Genomic DNA, 18,655 nt, shown 5'->3' on the forward strand with positions numbered 1-18,655 from the left:
CACGGGATAGACAGCCCCCCAAACAAGGTAAGTAAAGAACACTCCTGAAAACAAAGGCTTTCCCCTCAATAACTTAAAATATTAAGAATTTAAAATTTATTTACAAAAATGTGATGTAAACAAGTTACAGTAAAATAGTGTAGGATTTCCTGACACTCGCAGTACGAGAAGTGAGGTTTGCTCACTGAACTCTTCCTGCAGTACCCAGACCATACGAAACAGATGATAAAAATCTCCCTTCTCTGTGTAAAGACAGATTTTAGACTGTTAGCTGATACCTTGTTTTAGGCTGGGAAGGAAGCAGCAGCGATACCAGCCCTTGAGGACAAGAAGCCCTGTACTTGCAGCTGCCTTCTGACGAGTTTTTCTGGGCAGGTGTTTCTCCTGTGGCACTAAGCTGAGCTGGAGGAGTCATGGGTGCCCTCCAGGGTTACATTGCTACACACTTCCGTGGAGAGGCTGAGTCTGCATTTGCTTTTTTCCGAATGCTTTCTGTAAAAGAGAGAACATTCTGCTGCACAGAGAGTGTAAAGTTGTGGCAGGATGTATCAAAATAAAAGGAAGAAATGCCATGTAATGGTAGCAAGGGCGCAGGGCAGGGTGGCTTCCAGCTTGTGGGAATTGGCTTCGCTGGAGTTTTTCTGTGTAACCACAGGGTTTGGGTCATGCCCACTGTGATTATTTGAAGGAAGACAAAGTGTTACCTGCTAAATCTCTTCTTCCAATTCCCACAAGGCCTTCGTACAATCCCTTGATTGGATTTTCTCCTGCCGTGATCACGCCGTGGAGCCAGATAAGCAACATTCTGTGGCCGTGCTCCCTGTAGCTTTTAGTGCCTGGCAAGATCAAACCCCAGCTGAGATCCTGCACTGGCCATGCACGGCCCCGACCAGAGCAGATTTCTGAATCGGTGGGTTCGGACACCGCTCCCTCCTCTTTGGATTTGACTAGGCTGGTCTAAAGTACAGTTTAGCTTAATTCCTGCTTGTGGTGTGATCGCTAGATTAACGTTAAACTTAATGGAGTGGGCCATGGGTGAGCATGGGCCTGTCGGACAACCTTTCATGGCACTTCAGAATTTCTGCCTTCAGAGCACAGCTTGGCCCCTTGCTCGCGTCACGCAAACTGCAGGAGTCCCTGCAGTAACCGAACCAGCAGCGATCTGTTTCAGAAACCCAGAACCTGCTTCTGCTAACGTGTCTCTTAAAATCTAAATGGAACTTCACTGCCTTCTTGGTTCAGCTCCTTAAAAGAAAAAAAATAAAACCAGCAAGTTTCTCCTGTCCTAGAGAACAAGAATTTTTTATTTAATTTCTGTAGCAAGGACTAACAGGTCTGGCAGTACCTCCAAAGCAGCGAGCAATGGACCGCTAACCCCCATGTGCTTTACTCCTAGACAAATTCCAGCGTGTAGATACCTCCCCATTAATTAAATACAGGATTTTTAACCTAATCTTTTGACTGTTTCAAAGAAGCCAGTTGTTTGGTTTTTTCATGCTTTGCTAATACTGCAGACTTATCTCCTAGAAACACAGTCCAAGTGAAGGAAGGAGAATACCTGGCAGTGCTTTATACCTGTCCATTGTTGCTCAATGGCCCTGATGTGGGCATCAGTGAATTTCCAGTAATGTGCCAGCTTCTTCCATTCACCAGGTTTGAGGTACTTAGTAGCCAATCTCCACATCACTGAGCGAATGTGCTGCGTTTCCAGCCTGTGATCTTGCTTAAAGGTCAAGTGCTTTGCCACCCAGGAGTCGGAGTCGCTGTTCAGATTGTCCTGCAAAACCAGGGCAGGGGTTTCAGTTGGGATGCAGCAGATGTACCTGTCCTGCAGCCTCCCACATCCTCCCTCTGCGGGTTGCTCTGAGTTCATTCTGGCACCGCACATTTTTTATTCTCGTTTCACTCTGTTCTGATCATGCACGTTAACAAACGCTGTTAACAGCAGCTCTGCTGTGGGAGCCCATGCAGATCGCAATTTGCATTTCTAGTGCCTTTTATCTGCGGCTTGTGTGCAGAATCATTTCATTAAATCTTGCTCCCCTGCAACATAGGCTCACGCTCGCCTCCTTTACACGCCAGACTGGGAAGAGGCTAAATGACTCACCCCAGGGCTACGAGAGAAGCCCAGCAAGGGCCTGATATACCCAGCATTACTCTGAAGCTGCGCCTAAGCCACTGGTGTATTCCCTCCTTTCCTCCCTTTCCTTTCCTTTCCTGGCTGAAGCACTGCCTTTCCTGGTATGAGAGGATGCCCAGGGTCTTAGGAAGATGCGAGGGGTGTAGGGTTTGGATGTACGTTCAGCACAGGCTCTGCTCAGATTGGTTTGGGCACAGGCTTGGGGTAGGCAGGGTTTCAGACGTGGGACTGGGGCTGAGCAGCTGTGCAGGGGGCCGTGGGAGGAGGGAGGCTGCTGGGCCACACTGGGAAACGCAGGAGGGACAGCCCCAGCTGCGGAGTTTGAGAGAGAAGTCGATTGTATGATTCCGACAAGAACTGATCACTCTGCTCACAAGAGGCGTCTCCCTTCCACTGCTGAAAAACTCCCCACATCCCGTTTGGGGACCTTGGGCCAAGCATTTTTCCTGCTTGGTGCTTCAGTTTCTCCTTCTGGGAAAAGGAACTAATGCTATCCCACTCCCTTCCTCAGGCTTTGGGAACAGCTGCCAAAGGATCTTTGCAGCCCCCTGTTCCCTTCAGTGCAGCTTGGGGGTTTTAACAACAGAGGCTTTTTTAAATAAGGAAAGCCTTGATGATGTTGGCATGGTGAAGACTTGTTTTTCTTAAGTAAGGTGATGAAATTAGAGGTCAGGCTGTCACAGGATGTCCTGTATTTCTTTTCCTTTTGACAGCTGGTAGAGTCTCAATGGAGAGTATAAAGCTACATCTGCCCTGGAAAGCGCAGGGGATGGTGGTGTAAGCTGCTCACCTTTTCCCATTTGTAAAACCGATCGGCTTTGATAATCATGTCCACCAAGTTGATGTGATTGCCTCGGGCGGCGACATCCAGAGATGTTTTCCCTTGCTGAAATGAGAAGGGGGAAAAGGAGCTGGAAAAGACCTTGCACGCTGAGGAGGTACAATCTCCACGCTCACTCTGTAGTGCAGGCAGCACGGGCTGGGAGCTGGGAGCAATGCACCCATCTGGGATGAAGGACCCCTGTTCTGTACCTGTAAACACCTCGGATGTGAGGTAGCTTCCAGCTGCTGCCTGCAGGGCATGGGGAATCATTTTCTAGGCTCTGCAGCATGTCCTCTGCTGCCACAGGGGACCTGCCCGTTCAGGAGAGCACCCCGTAACCCGCAGTGTGATGGCAGGGTGCTCTCAGGCTCCCAGCAGCATGGGTGCGGCCGTCAATGGACCAGCTCAGCACTACAATCCAAGGTATTTTATAGCCTTTTGCACAGCAGGTTTGCTGACACATGAAACTGAAGTGATTTATACAACCTCATTAATTTTATAGGCTCCACATACAAATGATTAGAAACAGTTTCCTAGGAGAAGCTGATGGGACTATGAAAATGTAACTACGCTCCTCACATAAACCTGACTTTGAATTGGGCAAGGGGGGGATTTGTATTCGTATCTAAAAGCGTATAGCAGAAAGGAGCAAGTTTTAAAGTTGCATGAAGGAAAGCGAGCCAGCCCAGGCATCAGGCACGCCAGTGAGAACAGTTCTAGCCTCAGACGTGAGCAGAAACCCAATTTCCCACAGAAAAGTGTGAATGTGTTCCCTGCACTGAGTCTCACTGCGGTTCCGCGGACTGCTGGAAGGTGGCAAACATTCACCACAGCTGAAGGCTGTTTCAGCCAGGTGGCTTCCAGTCTGTGGTGTGCTTTAACCCACTGCAAATGGCAGACAGGATTTTAATCTCTGCTCAATCCTGCTTCAGCATTTTCTCGGCACATACCACACTTTTGGGCTGCACACAACTTGCCTGATTCCTCTAGAATTCCTTTTGTTGATTTAATTAGAGAGCAAAAGCCCTGGACACCAGTGCCAGATCTATACCAACCAGATACTTTTAACCTACTAAAACATGTGTACTGTAATCCTTGAGGTATATTATTTATCATTATTCGAGAGGATGATATTAATGTGCATGACAGTACAAGTAGAAGTAAAAGGAACTAGAACAACTTTGAGAAGAAAAAGTTTGTTCATTGTGTGAAATGTTTTCTACCTTCCTAAGAACCAGTCACTTCTTTCCTGGAAAACACATCAAAATAACCTTCTCAGCAGTGTTTGAAGGCCTTATCTCTGGAAACATCCGAATTTTAGTATTATTACTAGCCTTCCTTGAAAATGATGAAAAACAGTGGCAAAGACCACCCGTATTTTCCCTCCATACCCCCATAGAATCTGTTCAACCCATGGAGACATTTACCTTGTCTGTTAGCTTCAGATTAACTCCTGCAATGAGAATCATCTCGGCAATGTCCTGCCTGCCATGCTCCGCAGCAATGTGGAGCGAGGTCTGCTGCCTCTGCAGGAGGGTGAAAGGACTAAATTTCAGAGAGGAACAAGCGTGAGGCTGGAAGGATAGGAGAGAACGATACCAGGAGGAAGCCTATTGGAACACTGTCAGCTCTGCCCTCCTCTCCCCTCTATCCCTTTTTAAACCAAGGGCCAAACACCCTCCTACCTCAAACTGGAGTTGGGTTCCTGAGGCTGAGCAAAACTGGTCTGTCCCTGTCCCAACATCAGCAGTAGGAAGCCTCCCTGATAACTTTTCAGTCTAAAGAAGGAACGTCTTCAGTTCCATAGAGCTCCCTAGGGCCACTTATAGAACTACGTTATTTCCTGTTATTTCTGTAACAATTTCTATAGGTAGATAGTTTGGCCAAGGGAGGAAAGGACCTGTGCCAATTCTTTGTTCCCAGGACACAGGGCTGGGTTAATGTGTATGCACTGTAAACTGCACCTTGAGACTGTTTAATGGAAACAACTAAAATCAAAGACAAAATGTGGCAATTTTATGGTGTCATCAGGAGAGAACATCACTACAAGAATGAACATTAACTGAAACATTAAAAACAAGCTACACAAAGCCCCTCATTCATAAAATTACAATTTGGTGAGACAATCTCCAGGCTTTCTTCCCATTCTCAGCCCCCCGAACATTTTGCAGAATATCTTCCAGCCTGAAATTTCTCCCATCTGCTTCCAGCAGGGAGGAGAGAGCCTGATTATGCAATGTTGCTGTGCACAGGTCGCAGGGACATGGCACAGCCCACGTGTTGAATGCCAGCAAGCGATTACCTCACTGCAACACTCAATCATTTCACAGGTTTCACGTTTCTTAAGTTGTGCTTCCAGGTTTTCCCTGTTTTAAAGCACTCCTCTTTAATCCTGTCCCCAAGGTGATCAAATCCCCCACGAAACTGGTTCACATTTCAAAGACAAAAAACAGGAGCTGCAGTCTTACATTATCCGGAATGTCAAGGTCACACTCCGCGTCGATGAAGAGCTTCACCATTGCTGGGAAGTTCTGCAGTACCGCAATGTGTGTCGCTGATGCGTTTTGCTGCGGAAAGAAGACCCTGTGCTTAAGAACAGCTTAAGCTCATGGCACTGGAAGGACCATGAGCATGTTTTATTCTAAGACAGCTGCCAGCCTGGACTGGGGACGGTACTGCCCCATAAGCACAGACCCCACAGCAGCACTGGTCCTTACCGAGTTGCTTTGTGCTTTTGAACAACTCCACAAACTGGTTTTGCCTTTTTGTAAGAGACGAGAGCGTTGAGTGAGACTTACATGATTAACAGTGTCTGTGTGGATTCCTGCATCCATGAGGATCCGGGCTATCTCCTCATAGCCGTGCTGTGCTGCGTAATGAAGGCAGTTCATCTTCTTCTGAGAGGCACATCAGAAGAGATGGGTATTAGCCAGGGTTTCTTCTCAAAGGCTGCAGTTATGACTGTCCACAGACACCTCCCTGCTTCCCTCCTGCAAGAGCCCCAAGCCCCCATACTGACAAATTCATAGAGGTCGTCTCCAGGGCCAAGTCGGTCCCAGGGAGCTCCACCTGCCTCTTTGTACAAAGCCACGTGTAGTTTCCTCTGGACTCCCTGAGCTATTTCTGAAGTGCTGGGCTCCACGCGGCCTCACCCAATAATGGGCCACAGATCTGGGCAAAAATCCACAAAGTAGTGTCTGGAAATGGAATCACCTCCACGGAGCTCACCTGGGTTTGGGCATTGACATCAGCACCGGCTTCCAAGAGCAGCTTCACAGAGTTGCTGTGACCCCCCTCAGCAGCCAGGTGCAGAGCTGTGAGTCCTTCCTGGACAAGGCAAAAAAGGAGACAAGCAGCATTTCTGTAGACAAGGCCAAGATAGAGCACTGGAATGAGCAAGCCTCTACCCTGTCTTCTGAATCCATGAATGTTAAAATAACAATTCTGAGGGCCACGGATCCCAAATCGATTGTTAGGAAAATAAAACCACAATTATCTGCCACCAACATATCAGAGTACCGCTCTGTCCTTATGCCCCTGGAAACAGTTGGCCCATGGGCCGCAAGACAGACATCGTGTTCACCATCTTTTCTCCCCTTCAGCCCATTAGCAAACAAAAAAGGATTTCACATGGGCAATGAAGACAAACCATTTTCCTGGAGTAGCCCAGAGACAGCCACAGGCAGAACTGGAAACCCATGGCCCTCAATCACTGGTTCTCCCTTCTGAGGGCTGCAGCTCATTTGTTTTCAAGAAAACAGAAACAAGCAGAATTCCTAAGGGATTTAATCTGGTTTTATTATTGCTCTTCGCACAAAGTGCAGCTCATCTGGGGGAAGACAAATGCTACCAGAGTTACCACTGAAGGAGGTTTCCCCTTTCTTTCAGATCTTAATCACAATCAAATACACTTTTCAAAGCCAGTAACCAAATAAGACCAAAAAAATTGCTGATAAACTTAATTGGGAGTGTGCCCTGGAATAAATAACAGTGTTACCAAGCCAATATTTGCTATCTAAATCATTAACTGTGTTCCAGCCACATAATTTTCCAAAGCAGGTCTGTCAAAGAGAGATCTCAAACAGAAGGTCCATATGTTCAGTGACTAAGTCAATACTATAAAGCATAGTGAAGTTTAGTTTAAAACACACTCAATAACCATTTAGGCACTTGAATGTACAAGGGTCAGGGAGAAAAATGGAGATTAAATGAAATGATAAGGTAGGTCAGCAGATACAGCAGGAAAAAAAGGCAACACTTTAGAATTGCATACTGGTCCAAGGATGTTGCCTTTCACTGATACTCTGCAAGCGTGACCTGCATTTACAAACGTATGTTTTAGATAAAATCAGCTATCTTCTAGACCTCTCCTGTCAATACTGACTATTCAGCCTCATGACTGTGGCAGGAGAGAGGGGAGGGAAAGGGCAAAACTGATGTGGTTTTTATTTCATTTAAATGTACTTACTAAATTCTTTTCATCAAGGTTCACTCCAACATCTATAATCTTCTGCAGCACAGAAAGGTGTCCATTTTTAGCAGCTAAATGCAATGCTGTATTTTCTTCCTGAAAGTAAACATCACCTCATACATGTATGTATCACAGGACTGAGTGTTCATACATCACAACCTTGCACAGAGTATACCCAGCGTGAATGAAAAGGAGGTTGTAACCAGTAGCATGAGTCCAAAATAATCTTCTAATAGGTGCAGCAGGGAGGGAAGAAACCCAGCTACCTTAAACTGGGTCATGGTCCACCAGGCTCGCTGCGTATCCCGTCTGAAAATCCTGGAGAGAAATCCAATATGGACTGAGGTGCAAATGGCTTGCAAGTGGAGAGGGAAGTAAAGCCCTGACATACCACAACCATAGTTACAACTGCTGACAATTTGCCTGCATGAGCCTCTTTTGGTATCCTGTTCCCTGACTTTCACATCCTCTAATCCTTGGACTTTACCTCCTTTGCGTGTGGTTTTATGCCCGTACCTTGTCTTTGGCACTGTGAGTACAACCCAGTTGAATTAGGAACTCCACCACCTCCAGCCACCCATACTCTGCAGCCAGGTGAAATGCTGTCCTGTCCATCTTTGAAAGGAAACAGAGAAATACAGTCCAAGAAGGGCTCAGAAAGGACAAGATTAGATCATCTGCTGCAAGGAATATAATAATGCCTTGGGTGATAACCCAGTACACAGGGGGAAAAAAGCGCTGCACTTCAAAATTAGTTATCTTCTATATTTTGGTGTTAACTTTTATTCTGCTTTACATTTGGGATGAACCTAACAAAACAAGGTGAACAGAACTATCCACTCAGGCTAACAACTCCAAGCACTTTGGTCTCACCAAACACTGGAAAAGAGATCTTTTCAGTGTTTATTTCATACAAATAGAGGATAATAAATAGTTCACTAAAAGGAACTAAGAATAAAAAAATTTAATTACTATGTAAGATGCCAGTTATCGAGTGAGTCAGAACCCCTTTTGGGGAAAGGCAGATCTCTTGTTGCTTCATTTAACTCCCAAGCATCAGAGTGGGGATCACTCTTAGAACCATGAAGGACATGGAGTGGAATAACGTGCGCTAGCTCCTGTGTGTTCTTGTGCTGTCTTCAGGAACAGATCAGCCAATGCTGGAACATGCTGGGAGAGGGTTACCCTTGGTTATTACGTACCTACAATACACTCTGGAGCATCAGCTGCAAGAGAGAGGACACTGAAATTCCTGAATTTATTCTACAAAAGGCTGCATTGGGAAGCTGTGGCTGCCGACTTGACCGGGGCTAGAATCCCTGTCATCCCCAAGCCCCACTCTGCAGGAGGGCTTCCGGGAGTAGCATCTGACTCCGAGACTCTTCCCAAGACCAAGGGCAACATTCCTGCTAAGCTCAACAGAGCAAGATCAGACCTTGTGAAACAAAGCTGTGAAGAGTATTCCTACCTTGTCTGTCTTATCCACACACATGTCCTCCAGGTCCTCCATGATGAACTCCACGACCCGGACATGTCCCCTCTGAGCCGCACAGTGGAGCAGGCTCCTGCCGTTCTGGAGAGGAGATAAAGGACTACTCATTTAATAAGTCCAAAACTGCGGGACAGTCTCTTTTAACAACTTGTTCCTGTTAGCAAAGACCCATTCCATGTCCCCCTGCACCTCTAGGGCTAAACCACCTTGTGCTGCAGACAGCAAATTATGACTGAAATATTAATGCTCCTTTTCCCAACCAAGGTCTGGTTTAGAATACACGGACTGCTGATTCACTAAACCCATTTCCCATTTCTGTAACACCTTTCACATCACCACTGCACAAATGTGAGCTGAGAAAGCTGTGTACATCTCTATAGCTACATTTATGACACCTGTTTTAGAAATAAGGCAGAAGTGCAGATGGCAGTCCCCCGCAGCAGATGCTGTCACACACGATTACCTCAGCTCACAGGTAAGCCTCTCTCTCTCTTCCCTGTCACTCTCTACAGCCACATGATGGACCCACGTAGGGAGACTCTCTCACCCTATTGACACAGTTAATCTTGGCCCCAGCATTGACGAGGATCTGCAGGACATGGAGGTGGCCAAACCAGGCAGACAGGAGAAGCGCATTCATTCCAAACTGGGAGGAAGAGAAGACAGATACTTACAGCCAAACTGCTGCCACCACCATCCCCACCCAAGAGGGAAGCTGTCCCTCTAGCTTCATGAAGTTTCCCAAATATTTTTCTCTGTTTTTTTTTTTCAGCCTCACTTTCTCCAATTACTATTATTCCTGCCACAGATGGTTACGGCAGCTGAGCAGAGACCTGCCTCTAGGCTGCCACTTCCTAATCAATGGTGTGTATTAGCCTCGTTGTTATGGAGGACAGAGAACTTGCAAGCTGTCACTGTCTTCCCACAAGCCCCAACCACATGACCAGAACAAGCCAAGCATCCCTATGCTATACAGAAAAACAGATTCTACCAGCCTACTTCCTGGTCACTGTGCATGAAAGGAAAAGGCCAAAAGACAGAGCATATACACACTGGAAAACAAGGCTTGCTCCAGAAAGGCACTGCACCTGCCTCAGCAGGGAGACCACAGCTTCCCACACACTGCAACGCCTTGTGCCACCCACCCAGGGCAAAGGTGTGCTCTGTAACTGCCAGCCCAGCACCCCATCCCCAGTGCTCCCCCAACACAGAACACATTTGCAGGACACACAAGGGACATTTGCCATCGTACACTGTCTTTGTCATCCACCAGGACATCGTGATCCAGGAGCAGTCGCACAGCATCCACGTTCCCAGCTCCTGCAGCCCAGTGCAGGGCAGTCCGGCCTGTCTGGAAGGGGAGAAGTAAGGCTGATGTATGCAGAATGCCTCTGTATTCACCAGCCTTCCTGAAGGCCAAAACCTCCTTTGCCATCCATGGAGCCAGATTTCATCACACTGTGCAGGGTTTTCTTTGGACATAGCCCTCTCTCTCTCTTTGCTCTCTTGTCAGGCAGACATGTGCTAATCACCTTCTCCTCAGAAACTGCAGTTCTGGACTCTAATGACAGCACAGAAATGAGAAACATCGCTGACTATGGATGGACAGATTGAAACAGAGCGGGTGAGTGCAACCCCGTATTTCCAGGGACCTACTGGTCAACAAGGGGAGACCTGCACCAGGAAATGAGTGAGTCCCACAGCCTTCGCGTACCGAGATAGCAAAATCAAAGCCTTTCATTGCAGCCATGTGTATCTGGCACACATGTTCCAAGGAGAACCATAAATTATCACCCTCCCTCAGTGCTTGCAACTTTCCAGTCTGGTCAGGATGGCAGTGCTGTAGGTTTCAGTGTGTTATGAAATTGCTCAGTTGCCACAGGCCCTATTTAGCACTGGGTGGTGTATTTTAAAGCTTTGACCAATTGAGCAGCTAATGAAAAGAGTAGCGTTAAGAAGCTGCAGTTCTGAAACACACCCTCAGCACTTCCTGCAGCTTGGAGGTGGAAAACCCCAGGACTCACATTGTTTTTGGCTTTGATGTCGACCCCTCTCCTGATGAGCTCCTCCATCCTGGCCGTGTCATTCCGCTTTGCCGCATCATGGAACTCCTTCTCTGAATGAAGCACTGCAGCAGAGACAGAAGAGCAGGCATTAAACCAGTGCTGGCAAGGAGCACGAAGCAGCATGCCCCAACAAACCTCCCCTTCATCTCACCAGCCCCGCTGGCTTCAAGGAAGGATGACTGCAGAAAGATTCTTCCAACAAGAATCCCAGCCCTACAGGGCATGTTTGCTGGATATGTCCTCTCCCACTATCTCCCCTTCCCTGAGTACCTGTGCCACATCAGTGCTCTTCCAGTCCTACCAGCTTCTCTTCTAATTCTTTCTCTGCTTGCTCCAGCTGCAAAACCTTTAGATCCATCATGTCCATGTCCTCTGGGCACCCTCCGAGGCCCAGAGCTGGTGTGAGGGCTGAGGCAGATGACACAGACCCTCTCTTCCACTTACATCCCACTGCTCTACAAGGAGGCCTTCACACACGATCTTGCTCTGCCCCTTTGGGCAACCTGAATCAGCTAAGCAGCCCAAAACTGGTACCTGGCCCGAGATTAGTGTTGCATCTCTTAATAGACTGTGGCAGTTATTTGTCCTGCACAGTTAGGCACAACTTAAAGGTGTTTACTCTCCATGCTGGGCCTTGCCCCAGCAATCTTCTTGATCGAACGAACCTTCCTGCCAAGAAATGAGAGCAAGGCTGTGACTCTGGGCCTGCCGCAGCCCCACAGGAACATTCTCAAGGTTTTTGGCAAGGCTGGTGTCAGTTTTTGTTGCACTCTGTCTCTGCCCGAGTGCTTTTAGGGAATTATTTCAAGAGGTGCTTGAGGCAGACCCTCAGCCTCTTACATCGCACTGGAGAGCTGGCTCAGAGGCTCTGCTCTCTCCTATGTTTCTGCAGATCTCAGGCTGCAGTTTGAGTGTAGCAGGGGCTCAATGCAACTTCAGTTTGTACAACGTATCGACTAGACATTAGCCACATGCCATACAAGAATCATCAAAACATACTATTGCTCCCATTCCACTACACTGAGGAGATAAACAGGACACTTGCTGTCTAAATAGCACTATCCCATTTCTCTTTGGAGGGCACAGAAGAAAGGCACCCCTACTGTTAGGGCAGCAGAGGTATAACCTTATCCTCTAATTTCTGTTCCTCTTACCTTCAAACAAAAAACATTAGCTCAAGAAAAACATGAATAACACAAATCTCAATACCAGACAGGATCATTCATGAGTGTCGGACCCACTGTCACAATGAATTCAGTAGGATTTGGACACTGATTTCTGCAGGAAAAGGATTTTCTGTACTGTATATTGAGACCCTGTTCCCATCTGGTCAGGTGTGTTAATAGGACTGCATTTTGACAGCACATGGACCCTTCATTTGAGTGGAAATATCAGGAGAACTTGGGAAAAACCTGCCGAGTTTATGTTAATTATTAACACATACTTCCTCCTTGCAAATGTTTATCTCCATTCAGTGGTGTAAATCCTATGTTTCAGTTAAGCAAATGTTGCTGCCCTGCTCTGCAGGTGTCAGAAATGTGTTCTTACACTTCATGATTGCACAAAGCATCATTGTCAAGAGATGCCAAACAGCCCCTTGACTTACTTGTTCTTTCCTCTACCTGTGAAGATGCAGTAACAAACCTTGCACCACTAAGGCTGTAGAAGTCACAATTTATTTCTTTTCAGCAATACACAAGAAACAATTTGACGGTCTGAGTTTCCTACTTAGTGTCCACAGTGGTGAAGCCAACCCTGTAAATGTAAATGCACTCCTCACCATGGCACACACCCATCCAACAGCTGCATATCAGGAGATATTTAGAAGTTTTTCCTCCTCTTTCAAGCTCAGGTTCTGGTGTATTTAATACCTTATGGTACTGACTATCAATTCAGTTATCCCAAACAGCGTGGAAAACAATTTAAATGATTTACCCTCAGTGCAATGCACCAACTCACAGTTTATTATGCAAGAGGTTTAAAATAGCAGCAAAGGAGAAGAAAGGCGTGCACAGAAATGCACTAAAACTGTCCGCTGGGCTCTACCTGAGGCTGCAGGACACAAAGACAACCCAGTACAGCCAGGGACTGGTCGATAAAGCAGAAGTGGGGGCTACTGGCGTTCTGTGCAGCATCTCAGGGATGCAGGATGCTTCGGGGCAAAAGCAGTCTCGATTCCCGCGTAGGTTATGCACCGACTTTGGTTTTTATACGTCTTGTTATTCTTTAAAGCATCTCGGCCCTGCCCCAGAGCTCCCCCCGGGGCGGGGGGAGGCCGCTGCCACGCCCGCCCTCTCCCGCCACACAAATCCCCCCTCACGGCGCGGCGCCCCCCGCCCCGCCGGGGCAGCCCCCGCCTCGCCCGCACTCACGGGTGTCCCCCTCCGAGGCCAGGTCGTCCCCCATGCCGCGGCCCGCCGGCCCCGCCAGCCCGCCGCCGCCGCCTCAGGGCGGGCTGACAGGCGCGGCCCCGCCGCCTCAAGGCGGGCTGACAGGCGCGGCCCCGCCGCCTCCCGGGAGGCCCGACTGCCGCCGCCGCAGAGCGCCTCTTTTACTGTTATTTAAAGGAAAATAAAATAAAATAAATCCTCCCGCCGACAAACACAGTGTTTTCGGGCCGGTTTGGGATGACTTGAGGGGGGAAATCCAGCTACCGCCATTGCGGTCAGGGGGCCGCACGGCTGTTGCCTAGGCCGGTGCCACTCTACCTCAGCGTGGCTCGGCTAAGTGCTGACGCTTGGAGGCTGTGGGTGGTTTAATTGTGTTTCCAAACCGATTTCGGAGGAGAGGGATTTCTGTTCTGTGGAAAATACGGGGTGAGTGGTGGTTGTTTTTCCCCTGAAAGCAGGGTTTGGGGTTTGGCTTTTCCAGGGCATCAGGTGCTCTCATCTACCACACAGCCAGGGCACAGCAGTGGGTGTAGGAGGGGGTTAAAAGCTCTCTTCCCTCAGAGTTTTAGTTAATTCTCCTGTTTCAGCATCTGGGTCTGGTTTTGTCTTTTACTCTCTTTTTCATTTTGATAGTATGAGGAGGAAGGAACCAGACAGTGGCTGAGCTGAGGCTGGGGGGAGAATCATATCTATTTCAGGGAGGTCTGAGGTAGGCAGAAAAAAAGATCCAAACCAGCCAAAAACATTACAAAACTATGTGTTTGGTCCCATCAGTATTATATGTCTCCAGGCTAGAGAGCTCCTGCTGCCTTTTCACGAAGGAACAGGTAATGGCTCTCCTGGCAGAAAACTGGAGCTACAGAGAGGCCACCCTTTCTGCCACAGCCATTTCAGTTCAGCCTGCGCAAGGTCTCTGGCAATGGTCTGTCGCCCCCCAGCATTCTCCCCGTATCTAATTTGTCAGGGTAAGTGTGGCACACAACTGTTCCCCACTCCTTGTATTTTCTCACCTTTCCGGTGTTTGCTTGCAGTCAGTCTTGCCACGGATACGGGGTGACACATTGAGTGACACCTTGGGTTGAGTAAACGTTGTTTGTTGGCCTTCAAATACATAGGAAGGTGGTGCAAGGAGAAAACAATAACCCATTCTGCAAATCCAGGATGGGCAGGACTGGGAGGCATGAGCTTAAATCTTTGTAGGCAGGAGTTTGGTTTCTCCTGTGTATGGGAGAAGTGGCCAAGACAGCAAAGGGGATTTGACTGCAGAACTGGGGGTTTCTTTGCTGCTGGACACAGGACAGAGGGGTGACCTTGCAAGAAGCCTTCCTGCTCCGCTACTTTGATTTCTCACAGAATCACAGAATTATTCAGGTTGGAAAAGACCCTTGGAATCATTGAGTCCAACCATCAGCCCTACTCTACAAGTTCTCCCCTACATCATATCCCCCAACATCTCATCTAAACGACCCTTAAAGACATCCAGGGATGGTGACTCCACCCCCTCCCTGGGCAGCCTATTCCACTGTCTGACCACTCTTTCTGTGAAAAATTTTTTCCTAATTTTTCCTAATTTTCTCGACTTAGTCCCTGCAGCATCGGCTTTGCATTCCCTCCCTGTACCATGCTGGCCTACAGACCTGGGTCAGACTCGGTCTTTGTCAGGGGCCCTCTCTCCTCCTCAGCAGGACTGTCCCCCTGCCCTCCAGCCTCGCTGTACCATTGCTTTGGCTGTCAGCACAAGCTGATCCCGGCGACCACATGAGGGTGCCAGTGCTGTTCACCTGCAGCGCTTTGCTGCAGTGAGCAATGAGCTCCAGGGTGTAGCTGGGGCTGTTCCCTGGGTTCAGGCCAGTTTGGGGGGACACCCCTGTCCCAGGGACCCTTGTGCTGCTCCTGCGAGAGAGCGTGGGGCATGTGTGTGTCTGGTGGGAGATGCAGGGACGCAGGCAGCGTCCCGGGGGGATGCAGAGATGCGGAGACCCTCTGCTACTTCAGAAACGTCCCATCTCCGGGCACAGCTACACCAGAACTATCTTCAGGGCAGGGAGCAGCAGGGATGAGCGGGTGGTTTCCATCTCATCGAATCCCACTGCCAAGGGTCTCTGTAGCCAAGCGCTGCGTGGATGCAGCGGATCCACTGCAGGGACCACGAGCAGGGCTTGGCCTGCCTGGCTGTGCAAGGGGAAGTAGACCCTAAGCTCTCGAGTGAGCACAGATTGTGTGGGGCTCTGTGGCTAGCTGCAGGTCTCAGAGCTTTGGATTTGTGTTTTGTTTTCCTTTTATTCAGATTGAATTAAAATAAAGACACCCTCTCTGGTAGGAAAAGCAAACATAAGGTCTGTCTGGATAAAGGGGAAGCCCTTCTTTTGTACAATAGCTCAATGGGTAGAGCATCCTCCCCAAGGAAGGGGGAAAGCTAGGTTTGATCCTTGCTTCTGCCGGAGGGGAGATGCAAACCCTGGTCTCCACAAGACCCCAGAGAGTACTGTAAACAGCAGGCTGCGAGCATGTCTGGTGCAGAGACTTTTTCTTGCTCTTTCCTGTTATTTTAAATAATTAATGATTTGATGGAGCAGGGAGCGGAGAAGGCAGGTGTCCCATCTCCCTGGAGAGCAGTCTGTGCACCCGGCGAGACAGTCTTGCTCTCTCTCGATGAATATTTAAGTGTCTTTAGACAAATTGGAATGGCGCCAGCAAGAATGACTGAAAAGGGCTGAGCCCTTCCCACTGGGTACCCTGGTGCCTGGGGGCTGGGGAAACAGCCCTCAGTAGGGCAGGGAATAATCCCGGCTTGTCCAGAGTACCATGCATCCCAGCCTTGGGTGGGACCTCTGGCTCTTGCTAGTCTTTTGTTATGCTGTAAGAAATCCTTGGATGGAAAGCTGTCCGGATTTAACCTGTCACTGTTAATGTCATTGTCTGCACCTCTTCCAGAGCTTGAATCAGCCAGGACTGACCACCTACGGCTCTTCTGCTGCTTAATGCTGACCTTGGAAGAGAAGTAGCACAGATGCACTGAAAGTTCGCATCTGTTTGTGGGCTTGGGTGTTTTCAGTAGGCAGAAAAAAAGCCATGTAGGCAGTTCCTTCTGTCCTTACTAAATACGTATGTGTTCAGGGGTGGAAGGGACAAAGACTTTCTGCTGATACTAAGTACAGAATGCTGCAAGGATTTATTAACGACGCTGAACACTTGCCTAGCGATCCATTTATTAGCTAACAGACCTAAAAAAGCTTTTGAATTTTTCCACTAATGTTGTAGCATAATGAATGACGGGGGGAGGTGGTAATTTGAGCTCTTTTTGCAATATATTTCACATATTGACCCCAACTTCAGAAAAGTGTTAAAGTCTTCGACTTTATTTCACTTGAATAATTTTAGCTAAGCCGGCTACGTGCTTTTTCTCACTTACAAGTGAAGCTCTCTGACATAGCATTTTGTGCTCTTACCGTGCATGCACAGTTTTTATGTTAGTTTAGGATAATCATTATTTTCAATCTCCATTCAAAAATCATGAGTCAGGCTGCTTAAATTCATGCCATTTTAAAATGTGCCTCTTGTTTGCTCTCTGGTTTAGTTGTATACACTGTGATTTTAAAGTCAGTCAGATTTGCAGCTAGCCATGTAACACAGCCCACAAACCAGTATGTGTTTATGCAGAAACAGTTGCTTACCTAAAGGTTTAGCAAATTGGACTTTAATTTATAATCTTCCTTTGGAAGCAAAACTGGAAGGTTTGCCTGCAGCTGCCTGTAGTCCAGGAAGCCAAGGTGCTGCTTCCCTGGAGCTGCCCGCAGTGGGGGAGCCTGGCTCGGGGAACAGCCTCTATCCCTGGAGGACTGTCTTTTCTGGCATATGCTGCCACACTTAGGAAATCGAATATTGCATAGGAGAGGAGATGACCACGTTCCTCTTTCAGTGCTGGTGGACTCTTTTTACATGACGAGGTGTCAAACAGCACAATGCGCTGAGATAGCAACCATGGGCTCTGCGTGACAGCACCTAAACCACCCTTTGGGCACTGTGGTATACAGCTGCCATTGATGCCGTGTGGAATTGTATGTTTGCACTGCTTTATGTCCCTGCTGTGGGTATGAAAGAGATTAACCGTACCAGCTCTGTGTCCTGGTTTGCAGACTGCGCTTTCAGATCTGTCCCATTAGAATGGAATACACGTTACAGCTCTGGCTACATGGCTTCATGTGTGGCTCCATCTTATTTATTTTTTGTCTGGGCTAGGCTTTTAGTTGTCCTGTAGACTAGGTTATTTTTGGTGCTTGCTTTGATAACTCTGTTGCTGTGACATGCTGCGGAGCCAGAACTCCTCTGGGAACATCCCAGCAACGCACACAAACATCAGCCCTGTAGCTTCTAACAGTCAACATATGAAGCTTTCAGAAACCCTGGACACCTAACGGGACTCCACAAATCCCCTCTGGAAGCGCGAGAAGGGATCCAGCACTTTCCTCAAAGGCTGTATTCATCTCCTTGCAAGGCTTCCACAGAGGAACAGCTTGTTAGAGGGACCTGTGGAGCTTGGAAGCTTTGCCAATAATAATTCAGGTCCAATTCTGAAGTCAAATATTTAGTTAAACAGAGACTGTCTGATGACTGGATTAAACACAGACGGCATGTGAGTGAGCTCAACACTTCAGGTTTTTGTCAGTGTCCATTTCACGAGCCTGTAATTCCATTTTTCCTGTCTTCCCAGACTCTGCTCATCCTGTGTAGTGTTTCAGACAACGCAGAATGAGGTGTTTCAGCAGAGCTGTTGCTCCTAGCTCAGGAAGCAGCCTGTATCACAAAGTGATGTTCTCTGTTTTGGTCTTAGGAACAATCCAGTGTTATGAGATTGGGAGGAAACAACACTTCAGAGTAATTGAAGGTTTTGTTTGTTTGTTTGTTTGTTTGTTTTTAAGGAAAAGTCTCGAGGAAGCCAGGAAATGTCAGAGAGGGTGGGTGAGTGAGTCTTGCCTGGCAAGATGCTGCTGCATGGGGTTGACACAGATAGGTCAGTCCATGTTAACAGCAACTGGAAGTTTCGACTGGTGATTTTGAACTCCCCTCTCCTGTCACTCTCACTTCCCAAAGCCAATAGGCCTTTAAATCCCTTGAAAAGACAAATGGGCTTAAGCTTCTATGTAGCTTTGAAAGTGAAGCTTACACTCAATTAGCACAGTGGCCACGGTTGTTCCTGACGATCAGGTCACTCCTGTTGATCTCTGACCTTCACATAATCTGGCTGACATGAGTTCACTACATCTTCCAACTCA

At 48.0% G+C, this 18,655-nt stretch overlaps 1 protein-coding gene across 2 annotated transcripts; it reads right to left on the reverse strand.

Moving 5' to 3' along the window:
- Positions 1 to 74: 74 nt before the first annotated feature.
- Positions 75 to 13,413, reverse strand: ANKDD1A (ankyrin repeat and death domain containing 1A). Of its 2 annotated transcripts, XM_074880244.1 has the most exons (15): positions 13,365 to 13,413; positions 10,951 to 11,054; positions 10,179 to 10,277; positions 9,474 to 9,572; positions 8,903 to 9,007; positions 7,951 to 8,049; positions 7,432 to 7,530; positions 6,192 to 6,290; positions 5,762 to 5,860; positions 5,432 to 5,530; positions 4,391 to 4,489; positions 2,931 to 3,026; positions 1,576 to 1,777; positions 705 to 836; positions 75 to 492 (listed from the first exon to the last, which is right to left on the reverse strand). In XM_074880244.1, exons 1-15 carry the CDS (start codon positions 13,396 to 13,398, stop codon positions 431 to 433), a joined length of 1,527 nt encoding a protein of 508 aa, XP_074736345.1. In that variant the 5' UTR covers positions 13,399 to 13,413; the 3' UTR covers positions 75 to 430. The 2 variants fall into 2 exon arrangements, with proteins under 2 accessions (XP_074736345.1, XP_074736344.1); XM_074880243.1 differs by lacking the exon at positions 13,365 to 13,413 and having other exon boundaries at positions 10,179 to 10,273.
- Between the last annotated feature and the right edge of the window lie 5,242 nt (positions 13,414 to 18,655).

This window comes from Strix uralensis, chromosome 11 (genome assembly GCF_047716275.1).
Source record: "Strix uralensis isolate ZFMK-TIS-50842 chromosome 11, bStrUra1, whole genome shotgun sequence".
NCBI lineage: Eukaryota > Metazoa > Chordata > Aves > Strigiformes > Strigidae > Strix > Strix uralensis.